This window comes from Schistocerca nitens, chromosome 1 (genome assembly GCF_023898315.1).
Source record: "Schistocerca nitens isolate TAMUIC-IGC-003100 chromosome 1, iqSchNite1.1, whole genome shotgun sequence".
NCBI lineage: Eukaryota > Metazoa > Arthropoda > Insecta > Orthoptera > Acrididae > Schistocerca > Schistocerca nitens.
This window is the reverse complement of record NC_064614.1, coordinates 155,872,804-155,900,747: the sequence shown is the minus strand read 5'-3', so window position 1 is coordinate 155,900,747 and position 27,944 is coordinate 155,872,804. Positions and strand designations below refer to the sequence as shown.

The following is a 27,944-nucleotide window of genomic DNA, read 5'->3' as shown; positions in this document are numbered from 1 at the left end:
TACAAGATGTTTCACTGCGTGACAGAATGGCGATATACTTCCAACATGATGGATGTCCGGCATATAGCTTGCGTGCGGTTGAAGCGGTATTGAATAGCATATTTCATGACAGGTGGATTGGTCGTCGAAGCAAGCACGTACATGGCCCGCACGTTCACCGGATCTGACGTCCCCGGATTTCTTTCTGTGGGGAAAGTTGAAGGATATTTGCTGTCGTGATCCACCAACAACGCCTGACAACATGCGTCAGCGCATTGTCAATGCATGTGCGAATATTACCGAAGGCGAACTACTCGCTGTTGAGAGGAATGTCGTTACACGTTTTGCCAAATGCACTGAGGTTGACAGACATGATTTTGAGCATTTATTGCATTAATGTGGTATTTACAGGTAATCACGCTGTAACAGCATGCGTTCTCAGAAACGATAAGTACACAAAGGTACATGTATCACATTGTAACAACCGAAATAAAATGTTCAAACGTACCTACGATCTGTATTTTAATTTAATAAAGCTACCTGTTACCAACTGTTCGTCTAAAATTGTAAGTCATATGTTTGTGACTATTACAGCGCCATTTATCACAAAGCGAAAAAAGTGGTCCAACTAAAACATTCATATTTCTTTACGTACTACACTAATATGTAATATAAAATGGGGGTTCCTATTTAAAAAAAACGCTGTTGATATCCGTTTGACCTATGGCAGCGCCATCTAGCGGGCCAACCATAGCGCCATCTGGTTTCCCCCTTAAAGCTAGACAAGTTTCGTTCTTTGTACTTTTTCGTTTGACTCTTATTTCGTGAGATATTTGGCCCGGTCACGATCAATGGACCACCCTGTATACCACCTGTAACGGACATACAGATCTCGCCCTGTATCATTGGCACCCACAGTCGCCTAAATTCACAATATGCGATTTTTTTTTTTTGGAGGGAAGGGGGTGTTTGTGAACCACTTCGTCTATGTTTCCAACAATCAAAAAACAACTTTGGCTGCATTAGTGAATGCAGTAACTGCAGACATGCTTAGAAAATGTATGGGCGAGTTTGGCTTATTATTCGGATGTTTGTCTTAAGTTGTTTTAAGTCTAGTGAAGAGGACACTCTGCATTTGCGAAAGGTAAATGATAACTTTAGGCCTAAACTTAAATTTAAAAAATAGCAAATGTTTTATGGGCATATATGGGCATATATGTGCGTCCTTGTCAAATGGAATGGTTCTTTTCGAAATAACTTGGCAGTCCTATATGTGTGAGGGGCATTCAAGTGAAACGATTTTATTGAATCAAAAATGTAGTTGTACAAATAGGCTGCTGTCGGATCCGGGGCTAGATCCAGTCACACACTTCGTCGTCCGTTGTGAATCGATGTCCGCGAACAGCTTGTTTTAGAGGTCCAAACACATGAAGGTCACACGGTGACCGGTCGGGACTGTACGGTGGATGAGCCTATCCAGGAAGAGCATCGTCTTCCAGTGACTCGCGCTCCTCAAGGGATCATTTGCGCCATCCCACAACACTTGAACGACTCAGAGAGTAGTCACCGTAGACAGCCTTCATCCGTCGATACATTTCACGGCCTCCAACTTCCTCCGCTACCAAAAATCGAGTCACTCCTCGTTGTTCCTGCTTACTCGCCTCCATCTTCGGTAGTGGACGACAACTCGTGTGACCACCTTCTCTTCGGCGTGAAACCACACTGGCGCTATGTAACATCAAACGTTGCGTACGCGTCAGTCTCTCTACCAAAAGATGGCTCCACCATACCCGCAGGTACGTGTTGACACCTTACGTCTAAGGTAAAGGCAGACGCACTGATCAGGTTTCATTTGAATGAACCTCGTAAGTTAAAATTAATCCACTACCTCCATTCAGGTATAACTGTAGTCTTGTGAAGTAGGATGGATCTTTTTGAAACATACTGTTTACTGACTAGCTATCCCCAACAACGCATTGCTGTGGCTCAGTCTTGTTAAATGGAAAAGGAAGAGAAGAGGTTCAAATGGTTCAAATGGCCCTGAGCACTATGGGACTTAACATCTGTGGTCAGCAGTCCCCTAGAACTTAGAACTACTTAAACCTAACTAACCTAAGGACATCACACACATCCATACCCGAGGCAGGATTCGAACCTGCGACCGTAGCGGTCACGCGGTTCCAGACTGAAGCGCCTAGAACCGCACGGCCACACCGAACGGCAAGAGAATAGGAAGCACGCGTTTCTGGTATGGATGAGAATTGCATGTACGTCCGAATCTCCTTTTGTCCCATGTCTCTGTCCACCCCTCTCCCTCTTCTGTCCATCATCTCCTTCCCCATCTCTCTGACCTTGAGCTTTATTTATTGTTATTGCATATTCACATTCTGTAATAGTATTCTAATCATAAGCTGATAAGTCATAAGTTCACGTATCCTGTTTGCTAATGCGAAAATTTCAAAGAAATTGGAGATTTAAGATTTTGAACACACAAACATTTGCATTCTTAATTGCATTTACGTAAATGTTCGTCTGTATAAATTCTTAGATTTCCATAGACACAACTCGCCAGTCATCCAGCACGCTATTCGTTCGTTTCTTTCGTCAGTCGACTCCATTGAATCGAGACATCGAGAAGTTGTACTTTCCTATGTAGCACACGAGCCCACGTCATCGTATTTTAAACTTTTCTGTGTAGCACATGGGTAGCTTAACACATGTCTACGAGATAAGTCGGGGCCATTCTAGTGATCTCGATACATTATTCTGTCTGGCATTTTTTCGAGAAAAGCCGCGAATATTCTACTGTTTTCTTGTACAGAGAACCTTCGATAAGTAGCGTTATAAATACGGGCCATTCGTCGAGTAGGTAACGGCCTTGCCGCAATGGCTACACAGGTTCACGTCAGATCACCAAAGTGCAGCGCTGTCGGGCGTGGCCGGCACTTGGATGGGTGAACATCTGGGCCGCCATGCACTGTTGCCATTTTTCGGGGTGCACTCAGTCTCGTGACACCAAATGAGGATCTACCCGACCGAATAGTAGCTGCTCCGGTCAAAGAAAACCCTCATAACGACTGGGAGAGTGGTGTGCTGACCACATGCCCTTCCTATTCGCATCCTCACCTGAGGATGACACGGCGGTCGGATGGTCCCGATGGGCCAGTTGTGGCCTGAAGATGGGGTGCATTCGCAGAATAGGAAGCTAGTTTACTTTCAAAAGCAGAAATATTAAGACTGAAGAATGAATAAGTAAAGGTAAAGCTAGCCTTAGGAGACACTGTAAGCGGAATTAGGGAAAATTACCACATATTAATGAAGGAGATCGTTTGCAGTTAAAAGCACTATTGAACCGTTAACAAACATTCCAGTTCAGGTTAATAGCCTTCAAACTGAAGTAGATAGACTAGAGAACCAATTCAAAGTTTTGGCTACCGCTGTGGAAACAATGCAGGCGGACATTACCTCGGAAATCCGAAAGCAAGTCCGAACAGAAGTGGCCAGGGTGCTGAACTCTGAAAATCAAAACTTTGAAAATCTGACAGTATGGAGTGATGACAACGAATGTAACATCCAAGAGGCAAATTTTAGCTACACTGCGACGAGAGGAAATTATGCCTCTAACAGTTATAAACTTTATCTATCCAACTTATGGAAAAACAGTGAAAGAAAACGATGATAAATATTAATTATTTATATAATATTTTATGATGTAATTGGACATATCGATGTGTATCATACAAAGACAATGATAATTGTAAATTTCTTTTATGATCTGCGTTTGTCTTCCTTTGCCCGCATCTCGTGGTCGTGCGGTAGCGTTCTCGCTTCCCACGCCCGGGTTCCCGGGTTCGATTCCCGGCGGGGTCAGGAATTTTCTCTGCCTCGTGATGGCTGGGTGCTGTGTGCTGTCCTTAGGTTAGTTAGGTTTAAGTAGTTCTAAGTTCTAGGGGACTTAAGACCACAGCAGTTGAGTCCCATAGTGCTCAGAGCCATTTGAACCATTTTTGTCTTCCTTTGTTTTTACCTTTTGTTGGTTGGCTTTTATAGGTTGCGACGCAAGACGCATATCAAACTCAGGTCTGTTAAGAAATTGTAATTAGTTGGTTGGTTCAAATGGCTCTGAGCACTATGGGACTTAACTTCTTTGGTCATCAGTCCCCCAGAACTTAGATCTAGTTAAACCTAACTAACCTACGGACATCACACACATCCATGCCCGAGGCAGGATTCGAACCTGCGACTGTAGCGGTCGCGCGGCTCCAGACTGTAGCGCCTAGAACCCTCGGCCAGTCGGCCGGTTGTAATTATTTGTTAATTATTACTTGAGAATAGAGTTCATTATTATTATAAATATGAGTGAATAATTATTTGTAACATTAATTCCTCTCTCAATAAGCATTCTCTGTGTTAATTATTTCATTCCCCCTGCAAGGAGCGCAGCCATTGATGATAGCGATTTGTATCACGTTTTATCTGTGTTTCTTACGAAAGTGTCAAAGGTTTGCTTGATGAAAATTAGTCTAAATAGTGCACAATATGAAAGTAAAGTTTAATAAGCATTTCAAATACTTTTCCTGTTAAAAGGAAATTTGCTGTAACAATAGAAAGTCTCTATCGATTGTCTGCCGCCATCTTAACAATTATCTCAGCGGCAAATCAAATTACGCAACTCTGCAACATACATGCCGAAGGTAATAAAAACGTGTGAAAATAAATGTGCACCAATGGTCCCGAACTCATTTAAATGAAAATAATTAGAATCGGATTGGTTCTTAAAAAACAGTGCTCATAGTACGATCCATATAACAAACTTTTCTTGCTGATGTATGGAGCCGAAATTAATTACGCACGAGTTGCGAAGAATATTGTTTCAGGTAAAACACGTCAGTCTTGTTCCCGGCTGATATTCGGTGGTTTTAATGATCATTTTGCTGAAGATAACTGTTTCCATCCTAATCAATAGTTGTATAGAATCTGGTATATGAACTGTGATTTAGTGACACACAACTTACAGACAACACTTTAACACAACGTTAACTTGGAGTTTTTTAGCAACTTGACCAAATCTTTAGCTGGGAGAAAAAATTATTTAGTAATTACTCACTGTAATGAGTAAGATTATCAGTTTCATTTACAAATTAGTTAAATACTAAACCACTGAATAACACAGCGAACGACACAGCCGCCATGCACTGTTGCCATTTTTCGGGGTGCACTCAGCCTGGTGATGCCAATTGAGGAGCTACTCGACCGAATAGTAGCTGCTCCGGTCAAAGAAAACCATCATAACGACCGGGAGAGTGGTGTGCTGACCATATGCCCCTCCTATTCGCATCCTCAGCTGAGGATGACACGACGGTCGGATGGTCCCGATGGGCCACTTGTGGCCAGAAGATGGAGTGCGTTCGCCGAATAGGAAGCTAGTTTACATTCAGAAGCAGAAATATTAAGACTGAAGAATGAATAAGTAAAAGTAAAGGTAGCCTTAAGAGATACTGTAAGCGGAATTAGGGAAAATTACCACATATTAATGAAAATGGAGTAAAAGTAAAAATACGAAGTTTTCGAAATGCATACGTGAGACAGAAAAACAAGGTTAAGAATTCAGTGAGGAGTGGATCCCCTGCAAGAGGAGTTTATAAACCAACAACGCCGTGCTTTTCTATTGCTAGTCGTTTTTTATGAACATTGTAGTAGCAAAAAACTGTTTAGTAAGCATCCCGTATTAGAGAATCTTTTCTCTGTATAGGAGTAATTACGAGTCTCAATAAATGTTTGGAACTAAATCTGTTCGTCGAAAATGCATTTCGAAGGAAACTTCGTCTTCGTTTTCCAGCTCCCTACTTAGAATTCTAGTCGCTCTCAACTCATTTCTCTTCGCGGTCCACTTACGAACAATACAATTATGTCTTCTCATTTCGCTATTCAAGCGTTCTGTAACTCTCTGAACTGCAGTTAAAGAGACAACTCGGACGTGATTGGGCTGAAAATTTTCATGCCCGTGTGAACTTCCATTAGCGCAAGTTAAACGTACCTGGCGCACGTAAACACGTCTGCGTAAAACCCGCTATACACATACATGTTACTAAACATCATGATTCGGCAGCTGATGATAGATACTGACTGTGTACGGAGAATACATTTACAAATCTGAGAGAGCTTCAAGTAGGACAACTAGTACTAGAAACTGTTCAAGGTACTCACCTGTTTTCTTTCCTCTCGAATAGTTAGGGTCGTTCCAAGGTTGAACTTCGCCTTTAGCGAAAATAACGAAAATCAGATTGCCCACAAACAACATTCCTGCTGCCGTGAGGAACACAATTCTCCACTCTTGAATGGTCTGTTTGATAAGAAATGCTCAAAGTTAATGGAAGAGAACATCTCACAAGTTGATGATAAATATCTCTAGTCACTAGTTTACATACTATACCTTAACTAACCGCTCTGAAGTCATAGCCAAAATAAATAAAATTGGCTTCCCACTAATTTATCCAGAGACATAGTTGTAGTACATACGCAAGTAGTGGGATATAGAGAGTTCTGGAGCACTTTTGAAATCAAATTGATATGGCAATTAATTAAATTGGACAATTAATTCCCCCCTCCCCTTAACCCATTGTTGTGCAAATTGATTTATGACTCCATACAGAAACCTATTGTTATGATAATTACTTATGACCTCTTATGGATAATCCATCCTTCCGAAAAACCCACTATCTCTCCCCCTCATGCTCCTACCCCCCTATCCTTGTAGGAAAAGAGAAAATTTTTTTCTCACCCCCATTCAGTTCAGTTGTGAGTCACTTTTCCCTCTCATGAGGATATCCCCCACCCCCTCCCCCCTCTCTCCTCCCTCACTTTCCCTCTCCTCACTCCCATCTGCACTTTGGCAGGAAATAGAAGTCTGTGCTGAGAGAGAGGATTTCACAACACGAAATTCAAATCAGTGTCAATAATATATTGTTCAATTCAATTTGCATATTCTTTGTTTAATTGGTTTATGGCAGACATTGCTCCAACTCCTGGGCAGAGCTCTCATCTGCACCCCCTGGCCCTGCTTGTAAGCATCTAATAATTGTAAGCACCAAGGAATGGGATGAAGTGTGGTATATTATATGCCGTTTTCGATACTAAATACCACTGGCTGTGGACCAGAAGTTGGTGTCCTTTCATATGAAATACCCAGTAAACTTACTTCTGCTTTCTCTCACTTGGCTACTTCCTGTTGTAACACCTGAATCTCAAGTCTGTAGACGAGGGACCTACATTAGTTCTCGTGGCATCTGAACCAAACACCAGGCAGCGGCATTACTTTGATCAAGAAAGTCCATACTCACTACTTGCCTCTGTCGTTCTCAAGTGGTTGCTTCCTGCTTGTGTGAACACGTGACTAAACAAGCAGACAGATGTTTTCGTCTGTCCTCAGAATACTGTGTTCATATTGACTATATCTGGGCAGCACAGGAGACCTGACACAATTGTGAGACCAAAAATGGTGGGAAATAGTCCATTTGCACCACCATATCACACTAATTATTTAACAGTTTACAAGAGTCAAACAGATTGTTTAAAACACTCACCACCTTACTATGGTTCTTCTTCACAATAAAACATATCTTCAATGTTTGAGAATCACACACAAACGTTTTACAAATCAAGTAATTAAATATCTGCCACAAGTAGATCATAGAGCTAAATATGTCTGAGGTCTTATATGCATCAACATTTGAGTACACAAGAACCTTCCGCCATCACAATGTTTTCACTAAACATATCCAGCGAAAAAAACCTTCCGATGGCACCAACTCGCAGTTGCAGTTGCAGTTGCCGACTGCCAGAGAGTCATGGACGCGCCGACTGGGAGACGCCTGCAAACGCATCGCCCACACCAGCAGTTGCATCTACGCTGTCTGATCAAAAGTATTCGGACACCCCAAAAACTTACGTTTTTCGTATTAGGTGCATTGTGCTCCCACCTACTGCCAGGCACTCCGTATCAGCGACCTCAGCAGTCATTAGACATCGTGAGGGAGCAGAATGGGGCGCTCCGCGGAACTCATGGACTTCGAACGTGGTCAGGTGACTGGGTGTCCCTTGTGTCATACGTCCGTATGCGAGATTTCCACACTCCTATACATCTCTACGTCCAGTGTTTCCGATGTGATAGTGAAGTGTAAACGTAAAGGGACACGTACAGCACAAAAGCGTACAGGCCGACCTCGTCTGTTGACTGACAGAGACTGCCGACAATTGAAGAGCGTCGTAATGTGTAATAGGTGGACATCTATCCAGACCACCACACAGGAATTCCAAACTGCATCAGGATCCACTGCAAGTACTATGACAGTTAGGCGGGAGGTGAGAAAACTTGTATTTCATGGTCGAGCGGCTGCTCATAAGCCACACGTCACGCTGGTAAATGCCAAACGACGCCTCGCTTGGTGTAAGGAGTGTAAACATTGGACGATTGAACAGTGGAAAACGTTGTGTGGAGTGACGAATCACGGTGCACAACGTGGCGATCCGATTGCAGGGTGTAGGTATGGCGAATGCCCAGTGAACTTCATTTGCCAGCGTGTGTAGTGCCAACAGTAAAATTCAGAGCCGGTGGTGTTATGGTGTGGTCGAATTTTTCATGGAGGGGGCTAGCACCTCTTGTTGTTTTGCGTGGCACTATCACAGTACAGGCCCACATTGATGTTTTAAGCACCTTCTTGCTTCCCACTGCTGAAGAGCAATTCGGGGATGGCGATTGCATCTTTCAACATGATCGAGCACCTGTGCGTAATACACGGCCTATGGCAGAGTGTTTACACGACAATAACATCCCTGTAATGGACTGATTCAAAAAAATGGTTCAAATGGCTCTGAGCACTATGGGACTCATCTGCTGAGGTCATTAGTCCCCCAGAACTTAGAACTAGTTAAACCTAACTAACCTAAGGACATCACAAACATCCATGCCCGAGGCAGGATTCGAACCTGCGACAGTAGCGGTCTTGCGGTTCCAGACTGCAGCGCCTTTAACCGCACGGCCACTTCCGCCGGCGTAATGGACTGGTCTGAATCCTACAGAACACCTTCGGGATGTGATAGAGAGGGCGTGGGGCTCCTGTATATTAAACCAGCACGTGAAATAGCATAACTGAGTTGTGTTTACAACAGAATAACAGCGATTGTACATGTATTTTATCGACACATTGTAATACAATGGCTGGGCTGGGAGCGTGTGTCCGAGTTGGATGGTATAAACAGAAATAGGAGACCACTCCTGGTAAATTATAAGATCAGTTGGTGTGATGAACGGTAGCTAGACCAAAAGGTGGAAAATTTTAAGTTAATGCGGTTCATTAGGAAGATAAAACCTTTAATTATCGGATGCGGTATAACTAGTGTCCGGTTTGACACAGTCAAGTCGTTTAAATATGTGGACATAACGATGCAAAACGCTTTGTGATGGAACGGGCATGTGAAACCTGTGCTAGGGAAGGTGAATGGTCGACTGCGGTTTATTGAAAGATTTTTAGGAAACAGTGCTTCACCGATAAAGGAGACCACATATAGGACGCTGGTGCGACCTATTCTGGAGTATTGCTCCAGTATTTGGGATCCGTATCAGGCCGGATTGAAGGAAGACGTCGAAGCGATTCAGAGGTCGGCTGCTAGATTTTTTACCGATAGGTTTGACAAAACATAAGTGTTACCTAGATGTTCGGGAACTCAAATGGGAATCCCTCGATGGAAGGCGACGTTCTTTTCGAGAAACACAATTGAGAAAATTTAGAGAACCAGCATTTGAAGTTGACAGCCGAACAATTCTACTGCTGCCAACACACATTGCGCATAAGGACCACGAAGATAAGATAGGAGAAATTAGGGCTCATACGGAGGCATATAGATAGTCCTCTTTCTCTCGCTGTTTGCGAGTAATGCAGGAAAGGAAATGACAAGTAGTGGTACAGGGTACCCTCTGCCACGCATCATATGGTGGCTTGCAGAGTATCTACGTAGATGTTGGAATATGTGACACCTTTTTAAGACCTCATATAAGTTTCTTCTTATTTGTTTTAAAAATATGTATGATGTTGTCTGTATGCAGTTAAATGCTAGCATTGCGTAAAATAATACTTTACCTACATACTTTACCTACAAACCTCTCAGTTCTCTTGCAACCTGCCGTATAATTGCCATCTTGTGATGATATGCCGCACTACGAAGAAGAGAGCTGCTGCCAACTGTGCCAAGCTAATGGATGACTGATAGTACAATGTCATTTTAAATACGTTGGGACTCTTAGCGCTCCTACAATAACTGATGGAAAGAGGTGTTGCTCGTGAACTATATTGTCGATTATAGGGTTAAAAATATTTGAACTGAGAAACTGATTCCGAAATGGAGTCGAAATTGAATTTTACTCTATGAAGCCCATTGTACTTACGTTCTCCTTGACTATAGCCCCCACATAAAGTGGTGCAGCGATGGACGTCAGTGTCCCGATACAGTCAGTAATACCCATCAGCAGGCCAGAGAAGTTCGGTGCGATGTCGATAAGGTTCATCATCTGACCCATGACGGTGAGGCCATTGAAACCGATGGCGACAATCAGCAAGATCACAGCTGCCGTTGGGTCTTCCACTGGGATGAAGCTGAGGGCTACCAAAGCCGCGGCTGGAAACCAGTGACCTGGAACATAGACCGAATACTATTTTCCAATTTCAGAAAAGATAAATGTGACCTTACTAAAGAAATAAGCGATGGCTCTTACGGAAAGCAATAAGTGATTTATATGAGATGTAACTTCTCGAAGTAGAGTTCTTGATTTACGTTAGTGCTGACTTCCTTGTCGGTGAAATAATACAATACAATATTTCACGGATATTGGAAAATTGGAGCTGTTTCTATTTGAGATTAAAAAAAAATGGCTCAAACGGCTCTGAGCACTATGGGACTTTACATCTGAGGTCATCAGTCCCCTAGACTTAGAACAACTTAAAACTAACTAAGCTAAGGACATCACACACATCCATGCCCGAGGCAGGATTCGAACCTGTAGCAGCGGCGCGGTTCCGGACTGAGCGCCTAGAACCGCTCGACCACCGCGGCCGGCTCTATTTGAGATTCGAACACTATATTTATTGAGCATTATCTTGAATCACCTGTTGATGTTTTTAAATAATTCACTTATTATTTTTATTGTTTTACTTGTGTCATCAACCTCTACATTTGGAGGTGTCAATGTTTTAAACTTTATTTCACATTTTTGTTTACAGCAAATTCATAACATCTCACATAAAACGAATTCAAAGGGGAGTATGTTCTACTGTGGGTCACATTTCTGACCTTTGCTTCTAGTCAACCCTATAATAGAAGTTTATTATGTTTTCTTATTCAATTTCAAAAGAAAGCATTCACTTTGTACCTTCTCCAGTCTTTTTTCTGAAATTACAAAAATTACCTCGGAAAATTAAGGTTTTTCCAAATGTGAAAATATGTTCCAAGGTACTACATGGCTATGAACAAATATTCGGTGGAATTTTAAAAGCACAACACTCGAGAAAATTTATTCAGTTCTGCATTTAATACTCTATCTGTTGCATTATTACTCCGCTACACACCAATAATCACTCAATTAAATCAAATCAAGTTTGAGTATTACCAAATACGAGATATAGCTTAAAAGTAGGTAAATTTTGAAATAGAAGCTATTGGAAACCATAACCAATTTCCATTTTCAAGACAGGTAAAATTCTTAAGGTATTAAAAATGTTCAGTTCATTTGCAAGTACTGCATATTCCATGGTAAAAGGAAATCTGTTTCAAGGTGCAAGATGGTGCATGATCGACGAAGTATGGGTTAGCTGTCAGAATGTTACATTAATAACTCTAAAATTATGTATCATTTTACTCACAATAAAATTCTGTACCTAAAGAATTAACAATATATTCCAAAGAGCTTTAATATATTGTACAGCACTTAAATGAGTATAACAATACATATTTACAAAAGCTGCGCAAAAGACAACCTCATGTCCAACAACAATAGAAACTGCAGAAAACTGTAAAAAATTGCTTATGGCAGTCTAAAGCATCCGTTGCTTTATGTGGTTCTATAATCCGTTCCAAATCTGAAGTATCGAATAAAAACATCGAGTTACCCTATTTACACTATCCTTCCAGTACAATGCTGTGAACCACTGATTTGCGTGTACCCACTGGGAATTACAACTGCAGCATCATGGAGAAGGCGCACATCATATTTAAAATGTACAGAAAGCATACTGCGTGCTTGGATGTGCAAATGATAACGTTTCAGCGCAACTGCGTGAAGTAGGTAGGAATAACATCATCTACACCCTGCAAATAAGGAGCGATTACGTAGCAGGTTTCTAACTCCATTTACATGTTGGTCGTTTACGAGAACATGGCTCATGTCGGAATTAGCGTAAAATCGGTTTATCGTTCTGCGATATTGCTTGTCGTGTTGTTGCGATGCTGCGATTGTCATGCAAAAGTGGATGTGATGGATTCAGGTGGACCATGCTCAGTGTCATGCAGGATCTCAGCGACCCCACGCAACCAGCGACCGTGAAGACAGACATCTTGTACACTTGGCCCTGAAGGACATACAGACACATCAGGTACTCGTACTTCGTTTTGCAAGCAAGACAAGTATCCTTTCAGACATTCAACTGCATCCCCTTAGGGAATGGCACTTCATCATCAAAAAGTCAGCTATGAGTCAGCTGACTGCCATACAGTAGATAGCCCGTATTTGTTGCTTCTGATAGTATCAGTATGAAAGGACTCCAGTGACCGTGAAGATAGACATCTTGTACACTTGGCCCTGAAGGACATACAGACACTTCAGGTACTCGTACTTTGTTTTGCAAGCAAGACAAGTATCCTTTCAGACATTCAACTGCATCCCCTTAGGGAATGGCACTTCATCATCAAAAAGTCAGCTATGAGTCAGCTGACTGCCATACAGTAGATAGCCCGTATTTGTTGCTTCTGATAGTATCAGTATGAAAGGACTCCAGTGACCGTGAAGATAGACATCTTGTACACTTGGCCCTGAAGGACATACAGACACTTCAGGTACTCGTACTTTGTTTTGCAAGCAAGACAAGTATCCTTTCTGACATTCAACTGCATCCCCTTAGGGAGTCTCACTTAATCATCAAAAAGTCAGCTATGAGTCAGTTGACTGCCATACAGTAGATAGCCCGTATTTGTTGCTTCTGATAGTATCAGTATGAAAGGACTCCAGCGACCGTGAAGATAGACATCTTGTACACTTGGCCCTGAAGGACATACAGACACTTCAGGTACTCGTACTTTGTTTTGCAAGCAAGACAAGTATCCTTTCTGACATTCAACTGCATCCCCTTAGGGAGTCTCACTTAATCATCAAAAAGTCAGCTATGAGTCAGCTGACTGCCATACAGTAGATAGCCCGTATTTGTTGCTTCTGATAGTATCAGTATGAAAGGACTCCAGCGACCGTGAAGATAGACATCTTGTACACTTGGCCCTGAAGGACATACAGACACTTCAGGTACTCGTACTTTGTTTTGCAAGCAAGACAAGTATCCTTTCTGACATTCAACTGCATCCCCTTAGGGAGTCTCACTTAATCATCAAAAAGTCAGCTATGAGTCATCTGACTGTCATACAATAGATAGCCCGTATTTGTTGCTTCTGATAGTATCAGTATGAAATGACTCCACTTATCTAGTCCCACCACGAACGGTAGGTCAGGGCTCAGAAAAACTAATCTCATTCCTTGGGGCTCAGACTGTTGATTGTGCTTTTAGAACAACACGCACGAGTGCCGATGATGACGGGCGTCATGGAGGTGATCACTCAGCTTCGGTATCTGTACTGTGGCCAACGTGACTGAATCCGTAGCCTGTGGAAGGCTGAGTCCACAGTTGGTCAGGCCTACTCACTGTCGAGCGCAGGCACCCTCAGGGTCACTAGTTTTACCGACCTATGCCTAACTTAACCACAGGTTCTAGTCATGGCGCGATGCCCCGGACGGGCCCGACTTGGAACTGAGTCTATTACTACTCGTGTCAGTGTTTGGACCCACCACATTTGACAAGTAGCCGCCAAGCACATTTTGATTCAGAGCCTCCACTGCACATCTCATAGTGACTGAGAATTCTCGTTACGCGGAAACCAGTGATAGGGAAGTCTCAGGCAGTTTTATGGTAAGTGTCATGAAGACTGCAAAGGTGCTCACTGCATTTCTCATAGAAAACTCAGACACTACACACTCGTTCAGAAAAAACGAAACACCTTGAACGCCTAGAGACAGGACTTACATATTCACTAGACATGTACATTAGTACGCTCTGCAGAAATGAATAGTATTTGAACAGTGTCGTCCCGCGGGTTTAGGTTCAACATCAAGATCGCGGCCATCAGCACCTATCGGTAAATTGTGCCTACGGCTCTAGTTGTCGCTATAAAACGAAGGTAATGGATCAATGTGCCTTGAAGAGACATGTAGGATGCGCTGCAGACGAATGCGCGAACCGTACCGTCAAATCAGTGAATTTGAAAGAGGATGCATTATTGGCGTGAGAGAATGTGGCATACCCATCTGGGAAGTTGCTGATCGTGTGGTACGAAGTGTTTCGGCAGTGCAACGGGTGTGTGCAGAATGATTCACGGAAGGCTGCAGAACATGATGAGATGGGTCAGGACATACCACCCACACCAACCTCTGAGATGATCGACACCTCATGCGAATGGCATTGTGGGACAGATCTGCGTCCTCCTCGGCTCTGGTGCAACAGTGGAACACATCGTACACTATCAGGGGGACAGTCCGTCGCCGTTTATTACGGCTTCGGGTACGTGTGATTCGTTCATTTCTCCGCCTACCTCTGACGAATGTGCAGAAACATGCTAGACGACATTGGTGTATGTAACGACGGCACTGAAGACAGGAATGGCATCAGATAGTGTTTTTGGACGAATACAGGTTATGTTTGTTTGAATACGATGGCCGTATTTTTGTTCGCCGCAGACAGGGGAAAGGTTTGATAGTGACTGCATTCCCCCAAGACACACAGCATCAACTCAAGCCCTTACGGTGTGCGGTGCTATTTGTACAACCACAAATCACACGTAGTGCATACTGTGACCAGTGAGACATACTTGAAAGACATCCTGCGACCCATAGCCATACCCTTTCTGCACAACACCCGAGATGCCATTTTTCAGTAACACGATGTGTTACAGCATGCTGCTGCACGAACTCGCGCCCTCTTGGTGTCACAGGATGTCAGCCTTTTGCCCTGGACCGCCAGCTCAATCGAAAATCTGTGGAATATGGTGAAATTGTAGGTGCAGTGCTGTGACCCAAATGCAACATGGATGGCTATAGCACTGGATGTATATGCACCTTATAGGGGTCGGTGCCATGATGCACAGAACAAGTTATCAGAGCCTATGGCGGATGCTAACCCTACTGGGCAATAGGACACATGCTCACAGAGGTGGCTGAAACGGTAATCCTGTATGAACGTCCAATCTACAGTTATTCAAGGTGTTCTGTGTATGAGTGTAGTACACCACATGTAGACCAATAACTCAGACAACTACCCCAGCAGTTACCACATGACTCCCTTTCCATAGACAAATACTGCAACTGAAGAATTAATCAGATATATTATACAGCCATTAAATATGAATAACGCAAATTATTTACAAATACTGCAAAAAAGCACAGGATGTGGCTCAAAATGGCCCTGAGCACTATGGGACTTAACTTCTATGGTCATCAGTCCCCGAGAACTTAGAACTACTTAAACCTAACTAACCTAAGGACATCACACAACACCCAGTCCTCACGAGGCAGAGAAAATCCCTGACCCCGCCGGGAATCGAATCCGGAAACCCGGCCGCGGAAAGCGAGAACGCTACCGCACAACCACGAGCTGCGGAGACACGGGATGTGGATTTTGGTTCATGCCACCTCATGAACCGACACCTCTGCGTGTGGTGAGTAACCTCCGAGATCTTCAACATGAGCCTCTACTACACTGGTATTTCTGTCGAGATCACCTTTTATTCTAGCAATCTGACGATTGAGTAGATAAGAGACAGTTTTAAGGGTAATCTCAGCCCAGTTGAAAGAGTGACCATGTGGCCACTGCACAATGGCATTTCATTACTAGTGACTCCCACGTTGAGTAATGTGGCCCAACATCCCAAACGATGACCCTGGCCGCTTACCCTGGTCCATCATGAGTGGGGGTGGGGGTGGGGGGGAGTTATTGGGTAAAAAACATATTCATCCATAACCTCAGGCAGCGCACCTGATGATGTCCTCTGATCCTCACCCAGTTGCACCTCGCTAGGCAGAGCCGTGCTGATGATCTGAAGTCAGTCACCTGGCGGCACAATAAAACCAGGTTCCTGAGGAGACTGCACGGATGATGTCCTGCAGGAGCTTATTCAAACATCTGAGCACCCTTCTTCACCCAGTCCCTAAGGTACACTCTGAGAGGACGCCTTATTGTCTGCCGCCTACAGACCCAACTGCTGGCCCGACGTAGCACCTTCCCACTTGCACGCCTTGTCAGTCATCAGGCAAGGCTAAAAACCCAGCCATCAGCTACAGCCACTCAATTAAGTGACACGGCACCGATGGCGAATGTCCTCAATGACAGCGCGACGACCTATGGAACACCACAGACTGACAACAATGTCACCACTGTGGCAGTTTCCCTTGATTAGACAGCAGTGAAAAGTGCGGTGGCAGCGATGGCGCCATGTTTAAGAAGAACCCCACTTACGTGCACAGCATCACGATGGACGTATCGAATGGTTCAAATGGCTCTGAGCACTATGGGACTTAACTGCTGAGGTCATCAGTCCCCTAGAACTTAGAACTACTTCAACCTAACTAACCTAAGGACAACACACACATCCATGCCCGAGGCAGGATTCCAACCTGCGACCGTAGCGGTCGCGCGGTTCCAGACTGAAGCGCCTTTAACCGCACGGCCACACCGGCCGGCTAGCTAGGAATTGTTCCAGATCTCCCGCCCATTGAAATCATTTGGTCGTGGGTTTGCCAGAGACAGGCTCACCATCGCTCGCCAGCCACTGATTGCGGCAGCAAGCAGTGACGTACCCATATCTGTCACCCAAGCTCACTTCGACAGGATGGCCAGCCGGGTTGGAGACGTAGCTGTTGTGTAGTTCCAAGTATTAAGTTGCGCACAATTTCTACCCTAAATTTCACCTACAAATTGAATCATGTATTCTTCTTACTGTACTGCATACATACAGTAACAAAAATATTCATTATTTACTACGCTTTCTGGTCTTGCAGTTGCTAATGTATTTTCAAATGTTTCCTTAACTACCACTTCATTTATTTTTTACACCTTTCCTTATAACATCATCAGCGTATGTGTTTGGTAGAACCACATTTTACTCATACTATCACTGCAGACACACAAATCATTTTAATATGTTTCTGAATTTCCCTCGGCGCATGCAGTGTTCAAATAACTTAGGGGAATGCAGCCGGGTGACGTCGTCGTCAACCGCCAGTATTTCGACAGGAGCGCATGCTACGATTTTCAAGGCAAAACTGCAGCAAAAGATGTTTGTGCAAGGGAATTTAAAAGCTCGGTCTGCAGAGAAACTCCATATAGGTAACAAACACACACATGCTGTAAACACTAGCGCCATTACACTATCCAAAGATGACCGACGTCAGAAGTTACCAATAGTGAAATTAATCAGCAACGAGTAGATAGCATTAACTCAGTCCCTCTGATTTTGGCAAGGGAGAAGACAGGATTCCAACAAAATTTAAAGAAAAACTACCACCTCTGTTTATAAGGTTACATGCTAATTCTATTTCAGCTGCTTTCTCAATAACACTTTCTCAACAGCTGGAAGTGCGTGCCAGAATCTTCGTGTTGTTCCTTGGGATGAAAGGTGCCATGACAGTATTCTGCAACATCGGATTTTTTTTGTCTGTTGTGAGCGTTTGTGCCGCTTATGTTCAGTATACCGGTTCTCCATAGTTCTGATACTCTGACCAATACATGACATGCCAAAACACCATGGAATACGGTAGACACCAGTATTACGCAAACCAAGAACATTCTTTATGGAAGCTAAAAGGATTCTTGTCTTAGATGGTGGTCGAATAACACATTTCACATCATAATTTCCGAAAATACGACCAGCCTTGTTCTAAATACAGCTCGTGGTCTTGCGGTAGCGTTCTCGATCCCCTCGCACGGGGTCCCGGGTTCGATTCGCGGCGGGGTCAGGGATTTTCGCTGCCTCGAGATGACGGGGTTTTTTTGCGTTGCCTTCATCGTCTTCATTCATTCCCATTACGGTCGGAGGAATGCAATGGCAAACCACCTCCGCTAGGACCTTGCTTAGTCGGCGGCGCGGGTCTCCCGCATCGTTCCCCCTACGCACCTCGGAGTATGGGACCTCATCACCATCATCAAGGCAAAAAGGCTGTAGACTTCAGTGGCACCTGGGTATTATCATAACTCACTCGGTGAAGAGTTGGTCGACATCGCAACATACGTCTGATCTGTCTTTCACTCAAACCATTCTGGCGGAAGGTGGCCTCAAGATGGGCTAAGCCAGCTGACAAACTCTCGGGGTCCGACATCACATGGTCCCAGTGAACCAAGGTACGAAGCAACCCTTCACGCTGAGCCGGATAGTGTCACCTGTGAGCCTGAAGATGGAAGTCAGTGTGAGCAGGCTTCCTATTATGGCATGTACTAACATACAATCAGCCTTACTCCTGATCAACACGTCAAAGAAGGGAATGCATTCATTCTATTCCACCTCCATCCTCAAACAAATATTCTGGCGAATGTAATTCAGGTGCGCTAAGAAGTCTTTGACATTCTGACTGTTATGAGGCCTAACAACGAAAGTATAACCTAATATCCGAAGAAAAGGCACAGGTTTCAAAGCTGCGACTCCGAGGTACGTTCCTCCATAAACAAATTGCCAATGATAGGAGGCAATAGGCTTCCCATCGCAACTTCATCTGTCGGCTCACGTTATGGTCATTCAACAAAAAGTGGGTGGAAGTCAAAACATGTCGAAATGGGTTCGTTACTTCAACACCAAAGCTAGCCTCAATCGACCGTAGCGAATCAGACAGAGGAATGCGAGTGAAGAGAGAGAGAGACCTCATCCACACTTACTATAATATCATATTCATTTAATCGCACTTCCTCTAATCGACTTAAGAAATCAATCGAGTTCTTAATGTGATGCTCACACCGACCTACTACAGTGCTCAAGAGAGTAGCAAGGTGCTTTCCTTCACAACATGTCGAAGCACGAACATTACTCACAACCCGAGAAAAAGTATGTAGATTCTTTTACGTATCACTTGCTTGGTAGAGTCATGCCTCGAAAATGGCAGGGTGTGCTCCAGTTGAAATATCGGTGGTTGTCGAAGACCACCAGGCTGCAAACATCTAAGATATTGGAATATTTTCATACTATTTGTTGTAACTGTAATTGTTGTTTCTAAGGTAACTATGATGTATAAAAGGTACTATATATGTGAAACTGTGCTCCGATATAAGAGAGGGCCTGATGGCTCTAATCAGAGGAGGTTAGATAAGTAAATAAACTTTTCGACTTTCCTGTAATTTAATGTATGCTTGTGCTAAAAACAGTACATACTTATGTGCACATACATTCTTACCAATGGAGTTGATCACCTTTCTTAAGGCCCCCCTGCTGAGTACTTGCTTCTTCTCTACGCTGTTGACGATCCAGCTGCAGGCAACACTCAGCACAATGTTAGCGATGTACGGCAGTGCAGAAAGTAACCCGTTCTGCGAGAACACACATCAGAAAATTTCAGCTGTAGAATGGGAAAATTCTTTTTGCATTCCACAGAGTACATCATAAGTCAAAACCTGTTGATAGCGCGATACAAAACCATAAGAAACTGTGTACTTACGTAACATATCACACTGAAAGAACGGAGATACTTTATTATTATTGTTATTATTATTATTATTATTATTATTATTATTATTACTGTAGCAGATAATCCACATTTTTAACACTGATGGGTGCTGAAGAACGCGGAAAAATTGTCGCAAAGCACAAAGTAATGCACTCCATTGTTCGTGTTTAACGTTTATGGAGCCTCAAAGAGATGTCAAGCCACTCAATCATCCCGTACGATCTCTATAAATGAATGGGAATCAGCTCTGTCTTGCGTTTATAAAACTCTGGTTTACATTCGACACTCTTTCACTGTTTTTTTTATTCGCATTGGTCCTTAGTTCGTCCAAGCAGTGTCTAGAGACTAAACAACTCGCAGTGAAAGGCATATTTCATCTGTCGACCGTGAACCAGTCTACTGTACCCAAATGTAGGAGTACCCACCAATAGTTCCAAGCAGGGTCCGAGAAATTAGTCAAGAATAATTACTCTACTTGTGGCTCGTTACTCGCAAGAGGAGTACCTTGAGGCAAGAGCAAGCAGTAGCAACATCGCTGACCTGTTAGCAAGGGGAACCACATAGGGACAGAACTGCTGACGCATCTGTACAATGAGTGCGCACGTGTGATCCCTGTTGGCCGAACTATTCACTTCTGAGTTTAGGTTACAATAGTTTCTCAACGAATGTCTAAGGAAATTCACACGTCAGTACTTAATGTACTCATTGTGGCGAGATCTATCTCACCACGGTAGACAACTTATCTTAGAGGGCGCTTACACGTTACCTCTGCTATGCATTCCTGTTGCTCACCTGTGAGGGATGAGGTAGTCCTCATCCTCATCAATGTTTTAGACTTGACCCCGAACGCCTCTTGCACACTGGATAAATCCATAATGTAAGTGACACCCCACATAACTAATCCTGTGTTTATCATGGATCTACATATCTTCGACATCTTGATCTGCAGGTTATATCCGTGAAAATATTGAAAGAAGTTCTAAAATTACCATCCGTTGGTCATTTAGACTATGCTGGATGCCGTCCCTGGAAACCTTGTTCTTCCTCTGAGCTTTCCTTCAAGGTTTGTGATCAGTGTATGAACTCTCAGACACTGTTAGGATGGAAAGAATACAATCCTGATCCGTGAATAATGCGTTTTACTCTCACGAGATAGTGCTTCATTGGTAGACGGCGGTGAAGTACTGTTAACGAGCGTAACTACATTATTATTGAAGTACTTCTCTTTTAAAAAATGGAGTCGCGTCCAAAAGCTACAATAAGTTACAACAATTCTGTTGCATATGATGAGTTTAGCTTGAAACGATAATAATTGTATGCCTATCAAAAGTTTACCCCATATGTCTTTTTTTGAGGATGTATTCATTTGGCACATCCCAGTACAAACACCAATATTGTGTACCAATGGCAAGTCACCAAAGAAAAGTTTCATCTTCTTCCCAAAGCGACAACATCAAGTTACAACGTCTACAAACATCTTAACTTTTAAGAGATCAGACCTTAGAGTGACTACTACCAGGGTTAGGGACCTCAAACTCGTAACAGTATTACATTATTCACCAGAAAGTGCTCATTTGTAGTTAATTTTATATCGGACGGACTTGTTCAGAAACATAATTTCGTATTTCCCTTTTTTTTTTTTTTTTTTTTGTTTTTTTTTTTTGATAAATGAAGAAACCATAGATCTGTTGCTAAATCCACCATCTTCTGTGGTTTCTTCATTTTTCAAAATGGACTTGTACCGTTGTGGCTGTCCCACAAGGAGAAATGTTTCCCTTCATCCGCCAGTTCATAAATAATTTATAAACAGTCGCAAAAGTACTGAGAAACAGGTACAGTCGACAGCAAAGAAATTCGGTTAGATGTGGACAAAATGACAGAAAATCGGACCATTTGGCAACAGCAGCAGAAGAACCAGTCTGGGGCGTGACGTCAGAGAGAGAGGGGAAATGCGTCTTGATTTAGGAAATGTGAGGCACCCGACACTCACTCTGTAACTGCCTAGGCCCCATGTGTAAGTGTGGCGAATTGCCGTTCATACACATTGACAGTGCGACAGGTCGACTAGAATGATTTAGAGTGTGTGTTACCTGCAAAAGAAAAAGTTCAAAGAAAGGCAGCACGTTTTGTATTATCGCGAAATATGGGATAGAGTGTCACAAAAATGATACAGGATTTGAGATGGACATCATTAAATGAAAGGCGTTTTTCGTTGCGACGGAATCTTCGCCAGCCGGTGTCGCCGAGAGGTTCTAGGCACTTCAGTCTGGAACCGTACGACCGCTACGGTCGCAGGTTCGAATCCTGCCTCTGGCATGGATGTGTGTGATGTCCTTAGGTTAGTTAGGTTTAAGTAGTTCTAAGTTCTAGGGGACTGACGACCTCAGATGTTGAGTCCCATAGTACTCAGAGCCATTTGAACCATTGAACGGAATCTTCTCAAGAAATTCCAATCACTAACTTTCTCCTCCGAATGCGAAAATATTTTGTTGACACGGACTTACATAGGGAGGAATTATCACAAAGATAAAATAAGGGAAATCAGAGCTCGTACGGAAAGATATAGGTGTTCAAAAAATGGTCCAAATGGCTCAGAGCACTATGGGACTTAACATCTATGGTCATCAGTCCCCTAGAAGTTAGAACTACTTAAACCTAACTAACCTAAGTACATCACACACATCCATGCCCGAGGCAGGATTCGAACCTGTGACCGTAGCGGTCACGCGGTTCCATACTGAAGCGCCTAGAACCGCACGGCCACACAAGGCGGCAGATATAGGTGTTCATTCTTTCCGCGCGCTATACGAGATTGGAATAATAGAGAATTGTGAAGGTGGTTCGATGAACCCTCTGCCAGGCAGTTGAACGTGATTTGCAGAGTATCCACGTAGATGTGGATGTAGAAGAGCATTGCAAAAACAAGCATTTTGTGAGTCAATGTATCTCTCATGTGTCCTGTAAGTTTCAATAAAAGTCATTAGTTGTTATTGTTTATCTATCACTTATAGTAGGGTAAAAGTGAGTAATACTACAGTGGTGACCCTGTTTTACAAAACCTAGTTCTTCCGCATCGCGTAACTTACCACGCCGTCACGACAATGGAGAAACAACACTCATAACCATACCAGGCCACCTGATAACAAGAAGAAAACCAACATCCACGTAATCACACTTTCACGGTTTTTCCAACGATTTCGTCGCTACCTGACAGTCCAGGTGCAACGTCACCAACTACAACAGCTTCAGTACGGCTACCGACTTTCTAAACAGCTCATCCGACATAATGGTTCGTCATCTTCCAGCAAAGTGGCGTATGTAACAGCAAAGACAAATTGAACCCAATCTTCGCCAACATGGATGACTAATTGGTTAAAGTGGTACGAGACACAGTATTGCAGCGCACCTCGGAACAGCCGTACCAAAACTTTAGAGACATAATAATGAAGCGCCAGTCAGTACCTAAGTGACAACGTATGCAACTAATCCTGAATGAAGAGGCCATCGAAAACAGAAGCCTGACGGAATTGTTGAGGCACATGCGTAAACTGGTGTGTCCGAAGCTGCTCTGAGAACCATTACGCACGATATGACATCAACACAAAGTGTGGTTGACAGCACATGATAATTTACCATTATCCACATTAATAGAGGAGGCGGACGCAATTTTCCACTCTTTCCCTGCGGCACTTAATCAATATATGTGCGCTACAACAGGAATAGTGCCGGACCCTCCAGTTTGTGGCGGTGTTACATAAAGCAACAAACCGCAATTTCTCATTGACGCTACTGGTGCTAAAAGAGTGAAAGAAAATTGAGAAAGGGAAAACAGTGTGGAAGAGGCGGGGGGCGGGGGGTCAGAGGGGAAGGACGAAAGGTATGCATCACTCAAGGACACACGAAAGAATTCGTCTTCGTCTGCACATGTATCGGCAGATTCGGTGTTCTGGTAACAGTAACTACAGATCAGGTTTGTTAGTTTGATTGCTCATTATTTACCGAGCTCATAAAGTTATCTGACATCTCCTAACGAAAAAGTACTAGCTACCATCCAGCGGGTAACAGCATCGTGAAACGACTGTATCGAACTCTCTGACAAGGGAACCTCCCCATCGCACCCCCCTCAGATTTAGTTATAAGTTGGCACAGTGGATAGGCCTTGTAAAACTGAACACAGATCAATCGAGAAAACAGGAAGAAGTTGTGTGGAACTATGAAAAAAATAAGCAAAATATCCAAACTGAGTAGTCTATGCAAAAGATAGGCAACATCAAGGACAATCTGAGCTCAAGAGCACCCTGGTCCCGTGGTAGCGTGAGCAGCTGCGGAACGAGAGGTCCTTGGTTCAAGTCTTCCCTCGAGTGAAAGTTCACTTTTTTTATTTTCGCAAAGTTATGATCTGTCAGTTCGTTCATTGACGTCTCTGTTCACTGTAACAAGTTTAGTGTCTGTGTTTTGAGACCGCACCGCAAAACCGTGCGATTAGTAGGCGAAAGGACGTGCCTCGCCAATGGGAACCGAAAATATTTAATCGCAAGGTCATAGGTCAACCGATTCCTCCGCAGGAAAACACGTCTGATATATTCTATACGACACTGGTGACGGCATGTGTGTCACATGACAGGAATATGTTGTCGATCCATCTAACTTGTACACTTGGCGAATAGGCAAAAAGATTCTTCTACATTTCCCGATTTAGGTTTTCTTGTGGATGTGATAATCACTCCCAAAAAAGTGATGAAAACATAAGAGTTAGTCAGTTAATAATTGTCTGAAAATAAAAATTTAAACTTTCCACTCGAGGGAAGACTTGAACCAGAGACCTCCAATTCCACAGCTGCTCACGCTAACCACGGGACCACGGCACTCCTGAGCTCATAGTATCCTTGATGTAGCCAACTTATAACTAAATCTGAGGGAGATGCGATGGGGAGGTTCCCTTGTAAGCAGCACTCATTGGCCAAGAAAGTACCTGGACCGACACATTGCCTGTGTATTACTGGAGTTAAGGATAACTGTAAAAATAGATATTGGTACAACGAAAAACCTGTCCAAAGTTGCAAATTTCACTTTTTTTTATTCACTCAATGACTAGTTTCGAGCCATGACCCATTTTCGATCCATCGCAACATAGTCAAAAACGGTATTTCCAAAAATGTAAGAACTATGTTAAGAATGTGCAAACGAACAGTACAGCGCATACAGATAAGAGCTACCTGTATGCGATTTGAAAATGGGTCCCAGTCACAAATTAGTCATTGAGTGAATAAAAAAATGAAATTGCAACTTTGGACTGGTTTTTCGTTGTACCCATTGACAGAAATTGCTGCCTCACAGCTACTCCAGCTTGCTAGAAGTTAGTGAAAATAGATATTGATTTAGTACCGAGTCATTTAGTGCATGAACAACAAATTCGCGTTCCCGCCGACCTAATAAAGAACCAAGAAGCGACGATACTCTCCGCCCGCGTCTTGCAAGAGTTCGCACAAACACTGAGTGCTCAATGCAGCGACTCATTCCAGCAGCAGCAGCCCATCACGCCATCAAGTAAACAGTTTTACACAAGGACCTCTACAATTGTTGCACAATTGCTTACGTGTTGACGCTGTTCCACCCTACACTGGGCCATATCGCGTATTACACCGCAGTTCGCTCACTTTTAAAACTTCAAGACAGTAAAACTACAACACTGTAGAGAGAGTGAAGCCCGCATACGTTACAGACGGAGAGCCTTCAGAGACAGCACACACAGCTCCCCCAATTTAAATCCCACCGGGTGAGCAGCTTTCAGAGAACACCACCACCACAACTTCATGGAATCAAGATGTGGGCGATACAGTTACATCAGCAACACCTGCTAGAAACAATTTACTGAAACCTGCAGTGTCGCCTCCATCAGGTTTTATTACATGAGCATGGCCATACCATTCGCTGGAAGTGTCCAGAATGTTCTACAAATCGATCTCGAATAATTGTGCCCAGTGCCGTGGCATCGGTTTTTGCGAATATGATGTCCATGAACGGCTGCAATTGGTCTCCAAGTAGCCGAACATAAACATTTCCAGTCAAAGATCGTATCAGTTGGGCCAGAAGATCCAGTCCATTCCAAATAAACACAGCCCACACTATTATGGAACCACCACCAGCTTACACAGTGCTGGAGGACAACTTGAGTCCATGGCTTCATGGGGTCTGCGCCACACTCGAACCCTACCATAATTTCTGACCAAGTGAAATCGAGACTCATGTACCTAGGCACTGTTTTGCAGTCGCCAAGGAACCGACAGGGTCACCGGTACATGGTGGTGGTGGTGGGTAGTGTTTAACGTCCCGTCGACAACGAGGTCATTAGAGACGGAGCGCAAGCTCGTGTTAGGGAAGGATTGGGAAGGAAATCGGCCGTGCCCTTTCAAAGGAACCATCCCGGCATTTGCCTGAAACGATTTAGGGAAATCACGGAAAACCGAAATCAGGATGGCTGGAGACGGGATTGAACCGTCTCACCGGTACAGGAGAGTCGCTGCGGGTGACGTCATGCTATTAACAAAGGCACACACAGCCGCCCATTGTGGCCGAGGGCTTCTAGGCGCTTCAGTCCGGAACCGCGCTTCTGCTGCGGTCGCAGGTTCGAATCCTGCCTCGGGAATTGATGTGTGTGATGTCCTTAGATTAGTTACGTTTAAGTGGAGTAGGACGCCAAACGGGCCGACTTGGAGCAGGAGAGGAACCACAGGGCATTTTAATTTCCAGTGTCTATACTTTCACAAATAAATTCATAAAACTTTGTCATCATCACCAGGAAGGATTCAGGATTCACACTCATTGCAGTGGAAGTTCGGAAACATAACAAAATAATTTTTTCGTGTAAAATTTCATCATTTTTTCACTTACTAATGGCTGCATTTGTTGCTATAGGAACACTTTTCTTCATACATTAGATTCTTCGATGAATTTTGCACAGCATACATACCATACTTACAGGTGTATGAAACTCTACAATTTATTTGATTTATGTAAAGACGAATGAGCTGTTGTGTTTTAACCTTCATGTTTAGAAAAAACACAAATTTTGTAATTAATTACCTCAATTTTTACCACAGTTTTAATAGATTTGGAAAGTTCTAGAGTTTCATACACCTTTAAGTATGGTTTGTATGATGTGGAAAATTCATCGAACTATCTCTGTTACTTATGAAGAACAGTGTACCTATAGCAACAAATGCTGCCATCAGTAAGTGAAAAAAATGATGAAATTTCACACGTAAATAAAAAATTACTTCGTTATGTTTTCGAACTTCCACTGCTATGAGTGTGAATTCTGAATCCTTGCTGGTCATGCTGACAAAGCTTTATGAATTTATTTGTAGAAGTATGGACAGTGGAAATTAAAACGTCCTGTGGTGCCTCTCCTGCTCCAAGTCGGCCCGTTTGACGTTCTACCCCCCCTTAAGTAGTTTTAAGTCTAGGGGACTGATGACCTCAGATGTTAAGCCCCATAGTGCTCAGAGCCATTTGAACCGTTTGAAAGGCACAGGCGTCGGTCGTCTTCTCCATGGCCCATTACCGCCAAATTTCGCTGCACTGTCCTAAAGGATACATTCGTCGTAAGTCCCATATTGATATCTACCGTTATTTCCAGCAGAATTGCCTGTTTGTTAGCACTAACAAATCTACGCAAACACCGCTGCTCTCGGTCCTTAAGTGAAGGCAAACACACACCGCGTTGTCTGTGGTGACAGGTAATGCCTGGAATGCATTGCGGATCTCAGAAAATTAAGTTCCTTAACGTTTTCCGAAATGGAATATGCCATGCGTCTAGCTATAAATAACAATCCCTTCTTGTGGCCGTAATCACCACGAAGACCTTTTCACCTCCGCCAACACATTGCCCTTCTATACCTTGTGTCCGCGATACTGCCGCCATTAGTGTGGGTGCGTATCGCTATCCGTCTCAGTA

General features: G+C 43.4%; 2 protein-coding genes across 2 annotated transcripts in view; both read right to left on the bottom strand.

Annotated features, from left to right (window-relative positions):
* Positions 1-27,944, bottom strand: part of LOC126243928 (putative inorganic phosphate cotransporter) — a 246,450-nt gene that overhangs the window by 2,470 nt on the left and 216,036 nt on the right. The window lies entirely within an intron of this gene.
* LOC126232848 (putative inorganic phosphate cotransporter) overlaps positions 1-27,944 on the bottom strand; it is a 112,170-nt gene that overhangs the window by 42,742 nt on the left and 41,484 nt on the right. The window contains exons 7-8 of the mRNA XM_049942826.1: positions 19,718-19,850; positions 10,421-10,665 (exon numbers count right to left, since the gene is read on the bottom strand). Coding sequence (XP_049798783.1) covers positions 10,421-10,665; positions 19,718-19,850 — 378 coding nt within the window. The remainder of the gene's footprint in view (positions 1-10,420; positions 10,666-19,717; positions 19,851-27,944) is intronic.